At 43.0% G+C, this 8,031-nt stretch overlaps 1 protein-coding gene across 1 annotated transcript; it reads left to right on the top strand.

Annotated features, from left to right (window-relative positions):
* The first annotated feature begins 467 nt into the window (after positions 1 to 467).
* LOC124256515 (C3a anaphylatoxin chemotactic receptor-like) lies at positions 468 to 3,881 on the top strand. Its single transcript, XM_046690505.1, has 2 exons — positions 468 to 713; positions 2,756 to 3,881. Exon 2 carries the CDS (start codon positions 2,782 to 2,784, stop codon positions 3,715 to 3,717), a length of 936 nt encoding a protein of 311 aa, XP_046546461.1. The 5' UTR covers positions 468 to 713; positions 2,756 to 2,781; the 3' UTR covers positions 3,718 to 3,881.
* Positions 3,882 to 8,031: the final 4,150 nt, after the last annotated feature.

The following is an 8,031-nucleotide window of genomic DNA, read 5'->3' as shown; positions in this document are numbered from 1 at the left end:
GAGATGTTGGTGTTGAGATTGATGGGTGTTGAGATAGGGTTTGTGTTGAGATGGGGTTGATGTTGAGATGGGGTGGATGTTGAGGTGGAGTGGGTGTTGAGAAGGGGTGGGTGTTGGGTTGGGGTGGATGCAGAGATAGAGTAGCTGAAGAGATTGGGTGCGAGTTGAGATGTTCCACAGGTGTTGTTGAGGCTTCAGGTCATAGAAGGAAAGAGGGCCGGTCGTATTCTATTGAGTTTGCTGTAAGTGGAAGGGGAATTATATGGTTCTCGGAGAGTTGACACAAAACCTCTGAGTAAGCAGGAAGCTTTTATTTGTAATAAAAATTCATCTCAATAGTGACACATTTACGGAAATAATTCAACATTAAATTAGCCACAACATAGCGCATAGTTTCAGAGTTGCGTCACGTGATCAATCACCCCCGTTTCCATGCAAAGTAAAGATGGTTGCCATGATTAATTTCACTGTATAGACAGGGAAGCACATCACATGTTTATAATACGCTCATAACCAATGGATCAGCTGACGGAGATGTGTTCAGCAGGGAATACACGGACATACACATGCATATTCAACAAGAGAGTGTTTCATTTCTAACAGGGAAGTACAGACGCAGAAAATTACAATATCAGTTTTTTGTGAATATATTTTAAATTCAAGATCTCAGTCTCCCCTTGGCATCTCTAACAGCAGCATCCGCATTGAGGACAGTAAGTACATCGCCCTGTACGATGATGCCAAACATTTGATCGTGTTTGAAATGTAAATAGTGGTAATCATATTTGAGCGAGTGAGTGGGTATGTTTTTACGCCGTTCCAGCAGTAACACGGCGAAGGACACAAGAAATGTGCTTCACACATTGTACCCATGTAGGGAATCGAACCCGGGTCTTCGGCATGACGAGCGACACGCCCCTGAATTAACATTGCTGATGATATGTCATGTCCAGTCGCTAATGGTGGTCAGAAAGGCTTTGGGTAGTATAGGTCTTGAGATGGGTGGATGTTGAGATGGGATGGATGGGGTGGATGTTGAGATGGGATGAGTGTTGAGATGGGATGGGTGTTGAGAAGGGGTGGGTGTTGAGATGGGGTGGATGTTGAGAAGGGGTGAATGTTGAGAAGGGGTGGATGTTGAGATGGGGTGGATGTTGAGATTGGGTGGGTGTTGAGATGGGGTGGATGTTGAAAAGGGGTGAATGTTGAGAAGGGGTGGATGTTGAGATGGGATGGATGTTGAGATGAGGTGGGTGTTGAGAAGGGGTGGGTGTTGAGATGGGTAGGATGTTGAGATAAGGTGGGTGTTGAGATGGGGTGGGTGTTGAGATGGGGTGGATGTTGTGATGGGGTGGATGTTGAGAAGGGTTGAATGTTGAAATGGGGTGGATGTTGAGAAGGGGTGGATGTTGAGATGGGGTGGATGCTAGGATGTGGTGGGTGTTGAGGTGGTGTGGGTATTAAAGTGGGGTGGGTGTTGAGAAGGGGTGGGTGTTCACATACCCGTAAAGATCCGGGTTAGAATTGGTAATCAGTAACCCATACTTGTCGTAAGAGGCCACTAACGGGATCGGGTGGTCAGGCTCTCTGACTTGGTTGACACATGTCATCGTATCCCAATTGTGTAGATCGATGCCCATGCTGTTGATCACTGGATTGTCTGGCTTGATTCGATTATTTACAAACAGCCGCCATATAGGTGGAATATTGCTGGGTGTAACAAACAAACAAACAAAACAAAGAGGGCATTTAAACAGATCTATCGAGTCTCCATCTTTTGTTATCCATGCGTTGGATCCATCTACTCGCCATTGAACGGGTATGTGAGTGAGTTGGACTTAAAGCTTTTATAAGTGCCACATGGAAATAGCGTTTCTACATACTCAGTAGCACGGTACGCATGAGTCTGTGGAAACTCTTGCAATGAGTCCATTACTTGAGTCCCGTCATATTGCTTTTGTTTGTTTGTTTATTGTTTAAAGCCGCATTAAGCAATATGACTGTGGACTGTAAATAATTTAGTTTGGACCTGACAATCCAGTGATCAACAGCATGGGCATCGATCTTCACAATTGTCATATTGCTGGAGTATGGCTATAACCCACTCACTCATTGGGTGACGAGGACATTGTGTCGTGAGTGTTTGAAAGTTGTTGTTTGACGTTTCAGTCAACAGCACCAAGACTCCAAGAACCACGGTGACCTCAAATCAACTCCGGCAAGCCATGGTCAGCCAGTTCTAGTTATGTGGGTTCCACATAGATTGTTGGTCTCATTCTATCAGAGTTACAAACACATGTACCTTGGGCAATGACAGAAAATATATTGTGTGATTAATAGGGGTGGGACGGATAACCGAGTTGCGAGCTGGACCCGGGTATCTGTCTCCATGATACCCGGACCCGTTATGGTCATGTGACTAATAGATTAAACAATGTAATATGTTATTATTTCATGATTAAAAGGTTGTATTGTCTTTGAATATTCAGACATAATTTACAGTCACTTGTTTTGAATATAATACATGGCCAAGATATTGAAAAACTCGAAATTTTAGCCTTCGAGATGAAGAATAAATTGCCATTTCTTACTAATTTGATGTTAGGAATTAACACAACCGGTGTCAGGGTTGGGTAGGGTAATAGAGGGTGGGGTAAGCGGGTAGAAAATCTGGACCCGTCCCAGCCCTAGTGATAAACACAAAACAAACTACATCTAGAATATAAGATTTTGAGGTCATGTCATTCCATTTCAGTCAAACCGCCCCCACTTAATAGGACTATGATGTCGGAAGAACTCGGGGAACTGGCTCGCTTTCATGCTGTTCTCATTGCCCTGAGCATCGTGATCATCCTCCTCGGCATCACAGGAAACATCACCATCCTCTACATCTACACCTTCAAGATCAGGCTACCCGTGTTCGGTTTCTTCGTGAGGGCGTTGGCTACTGTTGACCTAGTCAACACCCTATACACCATACCATCATTTGTTACTTTCAAAACATTGCCTTCGGTCACTGATCTTCAAAATGGCTTGTGCAAGTTTTTCGGTTTCACCAACCACTTCAGTATGCTGACGACAGGAATAATGTATATCGCGATTGCAGTCCAACGATTCCAGAAGATCTGTCGACCACATGGTACCCAAATGACGGCTAGCACGGCTAGAAGAGTTGTCGCATTGTGCATGACGTTGTCCTTAATTGTCAGCGCCCCAATAATATTCTTAGTGAAGCTGTCCCCAATGACCATGGATTCAATGACAGTCCGTATGTGTAGTTTCAAGAATGAAACATTTTCGTTTCATGGGCAATATAATCTGCCCCTGTATCTGTCGGTATGGGTGTTCCTTGAGTTTCTGGTCATCACGCTGGCACTTGTAGTGATGTACTGCAGAATATCGAAAGTGCTGAGAGGATATACCAACCTATCCATTACGTGTGGTGAGAATCTCCTAAAGCCGACGACAGCGTTTTCCATTTTGACGGTGGTCTTTTTCTGCACTGGAATCCCGGTAACGGTCCTATGCTTGTATCGCAGTCTGACGGACGAAAACAGTGACACGGAGAAGTGGGAGTTACATTTGACAGATCTAGTTGTATGTTTGCCCTTTATTAACTGTGTGGTCAACCCGTTCGTGTACAGCTGGTCGTCGGGGCGGTTCAGAGCTGAGGTTAAAGCTACTCTGTGTGGACCAACGACCTGTCCGACAGAATAAGGATAAGGTATGACCCTAATTTAGCTTACACTTCTGAAGCTCCAGTGGAATGTTCAACTTGATTCTCACCGGGTGCACAACACGTGGATGTGGACGTTCAGTTTGCAACGGTTCGAGAAGATATGTCATACTAAGGCCCACAACGCGGTGTGAATAGGGTTCAGCTTGGTGGTGGTGGTGGTGGAATTGGGTTTAACGTCGTGCTTGAGAATATTTCTCTCATATGACGACGTGCATGCGTGTGTATGTGTATGTGCGGCTGCTTTTACTAGCCCAGACTTAAGCTGGTTTTATAGTGCTAGCCCACTGTGATACCATGCCGCAGTGAAGCATGAATACCCCACTCAGACACATTATACTGAATCCGAGCCGACCAGTCCTTGTTGTACCCATTAATGCCGAGCGCCAGGCAGGGACCAACAAGTAGCATATTTTAAGGTCTTTTGGTATGACGCAGTCGGGGATCGAACCCGCGACCTTCCGCACTCCGGGCGGACACTCTAACCACTACACCACGGAGGCGGTGGGTTCAGCTTGGTTATTTAATGTTTTGACTGTACAGTGACATCAAGGCGTGTGTAGAGTGGGAGGGAAGCTTAACGATAAGACCTTGAAACCTTTCTTGTGTATTGTTTTACGCCGCACTATTCCAGCTATACGGCGGCGGTCTGTTAATAATCGAGTCTGGATCAGACAATCCAGTGAACAACAGTATGAACATTAATCTGAGATACAATGACATAGGTCAACCAAGTCAGTAAGCCTGACCATCCGATCCCGTTAGCCGCCTCTTCGACAAACATGGGTTTTGAGGACCGCTTCTAATCCGGATGTTCACGGGTTAGACGTGAAACCACTGTGCATGGTTTTGGAGGTGACCGACGATGGGTAATTTATTATCTAGGATTCGAACCTATAAATCAACAGATCATGGGTGACCCAGCACTTCGAATTGTATCGCCTTAGGTTACCGAGCCATCCTGAACCACATTTCCAAGTTTTACGCAGGTTCAAAGACCAGTCACAGAACATTGAAACGGTTCTTCAAGTAGAAGGTTGTGAGCGCTCGGGACATCAGTGAGATCAAATCCAAACAGACATTGGTAAATATTAACGAGGGTATCAGAAAGAAATTGATTCACATGTAACATAGATAAACTATCTGCCCTTTCATTGGCGTACTGCACTTTTATTGGTTAGTCTTTGAAATAGTCTCGCAGCCACGGATACGCTCCGGGAATACATTGCTTTTCTTTTTGTACAAACTATAAACGACTGTCATGTTGACGAAGCAACACCAAATGCCGTGTGATGTGCAACACAGGCTGAATATGGTGGCGACGTTCATAGAGAGGGAAAGAGTTCAAACCTCAAGTATTGGAAAATTTACCAGTTATGTCAGGATAATAAGGCAGGAGGGTTGTAAATGATGTTGGTCCACTATGATAAAACCTGGCGGCATTTGGATGACCAACCAAGAATCAGGGCCCCGTTCCACAAAACGAGACCAAGTACGACTACCATAGACCAGTGTTCAAGTATGGGAGTTACGATCACCTTACCTACTGACTGCCGCTTTTAGCAATATTCCAGCAATATCAGCTTCGTGGGACAGGGCCCATGTGTCGGATATATCTTTCAGAGGAGGGGGTAAACAATTTCTATAACTGTTCTAGTATACATACAATAAAGTCGATAAAATAACTATACTGAAAATTTGGTGGCAAAGTAGGTAATGGTTAAAAAACCCAGACAAACAAAAACGCAATTTTTATTATTCTATCATTAGTTACCAATCAGTGACAATTTATTTATTTACTCACATATTTGAAAGCGAATCGTGTTTTCGGACTACAGTTACAGAATTAGTGCATACAAAAAGTAAATAACTACTCAGTGAATCCATCTGCCTTGGACGACTGCATCGGCATCCTGTTACCGCATTACGTTGATATTCCCACAGATTCCCGGATAATTTCGTGTGTGCGGCTTAGGTCATCGTTGTCAGGTCACCTGCCTGTTTCTATTCTCAGACTGTTTCTTTTTGACATAATTATCTACCTGCTTTGTAAATATTGTTTTTTAATGAATTGTCAATAAATGTTTCTTAAACTTATGAATTTTCAGTTCGTTGTCTTGCAAATGTTTTAGATTGATCTACAAAATAATTAGATTCCGTCTCACGTTCACGTGTCTAAGTGCGTTATCACATTACATCGATTTATGAGACGGATCCCAGTTTACGGCGAGAGTGGAATTTCAACAATAGACCTTCACATGTCATAGTGACTGTATAGTTTGTTCTATACCACCCATCAAAAGTTTAGATTCACTAGTCTAAATGTAGCCATTTACTTCAGTCAACTGTTCTAAACTAAATTTTCCAAAATATTCCATACCGTTTAAGGAAATGTTTACTCATGAACTGCTGTATTGTAAAACAAATTTGTAACGTTGAAAAGATTATTGTCATGAGTTCAATAAATGATGAAACTCAGTGAAAATTGGCAAATTCTTTACAAAAATGTACACAAAAACGCTGCTGTACACATGCACTATGTGTACACATGGTTTTCAGCAATTTGATGCATGATCCTCGTGCAATTCATCTGCATAAGGTTTACAGTTGGTTCCCCAAAGTTAGTGGAGAAATTCATCTGCGATGTAGCCGTTATACATAACATATAGTGAGTGCTCTAAGTGAGTCTAAACTTCTGATGGGTAGTATATATCTACATGGCTTCAGCAGTGAAGTGTATGGTTTTACGCCGCTTTCAGCAATATTCCAGCAATATCACAGCGAGGGACGCCACCCATGTGGGGAATCGAACCGGGTCTTCAGTGTGACCAGCGAACGCTTTAACCACTAGGCTACTCCACCGCCCCTTCTGCATTCTGAAATGAACTCATCTAAACTGGTTTCCAACGCTAATTGCACAGCTAAATATCTTTTTTTTTCACACCTAAAGTATTTGTATGACAATGACTCAATAACCAATCCAATCAAAAGCAACAAAACATATTTACATTAATAAACAGTTTTTGCTCAAAGCACAGTTGAGTGTACGATTCTGACTATATAAGGAGCATGGGACTAAGCCACAATGGTATATCCTCAAAAAATAAACCAACACAGACACAGACGCTCGCACTCTCTCTCAGAGTGTCAAAATGCTGTGAAGTGTAGGCTTTGGGAAGTCTGGCAAATGTGATTACTATCAACACCAGCCATACCACCTACATTACTTGGGCAGTGGGGTAGCCTTGTGGTTAAAACGTTCGTTCACCATGCCCGAAGAGCCAGGTTCGATTCCCCACATGGGTACAATGCGTGAAGCCCATTTATGGTGTCCCCGCGGTCATATTGCTGGAATATTGCTAAAAGCGGCGTAAAACTAAACTTCATTACTATGTTACCCACAGAATAGGGTGCCCTTGTACAGTGAGTGAGTTTAGTTTTACACTGTACTCAGCAATATTCCAGCTATATGGCGGCGGTCTGTAAATAATCGAGTCTGGGCCAGACAAGCCAGTGATCAACAGCATGATCATCGGTCTGCACAGTTGGGAATCGATGACATGTGTCAACCAAGCCAGCGAGCCTGACTACCCAATCCGGTTAGTCGCCTCTTACGACAAGCCTGGGTTGCTGAAGATCAATTCTAATCCGGATCTTCCCTTGTGCACAGTGATCTTAGCACTAAGGTGGCCATAGCTGCTATACCTTAACAAAGACTTATGATGGTGTTGGTGCTAAGGTAGTCTTGGACAACTACAACCTGAAATTCTTTGAGTGGCATTTAGAATCTAGTATGATGAAGAGAAACATGTTTTTATGGATAGACAACTTCTCTATTTCAATACATACAATGTTTTAGGGGTGGGTATTGCAAAGAATATTCATATTGCGATATATTGCGATGCGAAAGCATGTATTGCGATATGTATTGCAATATATTGCAGGACGTTAATGCTTGATTTATAAAGCAAAAACACAAAAAATCACTATGCCTGATTAAGCTTTAATAAAAACTACTTTACCATTACATATTTTACATACCGCGTTACACTTACCAATAGTTCCATCTACCCTGAACTTTTTCAATCCAAAATGCTGCCTTACCGATGCCTTTGCCCTAGTATTTGGCACTACAATACATTGTTCGTTGTTGGGGGTCACCATTTTACAACACATGCATGGCTTCCGGTGTAAAAGACGGAAATATCCGAAGATTTTCGTGTGTTACCAAGTTTTCCGAATGCATGTCAAAATACCGGTTTTCGATCAACGTATCGCAATACGTATCGTTTTCA

The sequence above is a fragment of the Haliotis rubra genome, unplaced genomic scaffold, assembly GCF_003918875.1.
Source record: "Haliotis rubra isolate DU_JTF1 unplaced genomic scaffold, ASM391887v1 Scf63, whole genome shotgun sequence".
Taxonomy (NCBI): domain Eukaryota; kingdom Metazoa; phylum Mollusca; class Gastropoda; order Lepetellida; family Haliotidae; genus Haliotis; species Haliotis rubra.
The sequence above is the reverse complement of the archived record's forward strand: the minus strand, read 5'-3'. Positions and strand labels throughout refer to the sequence as shown.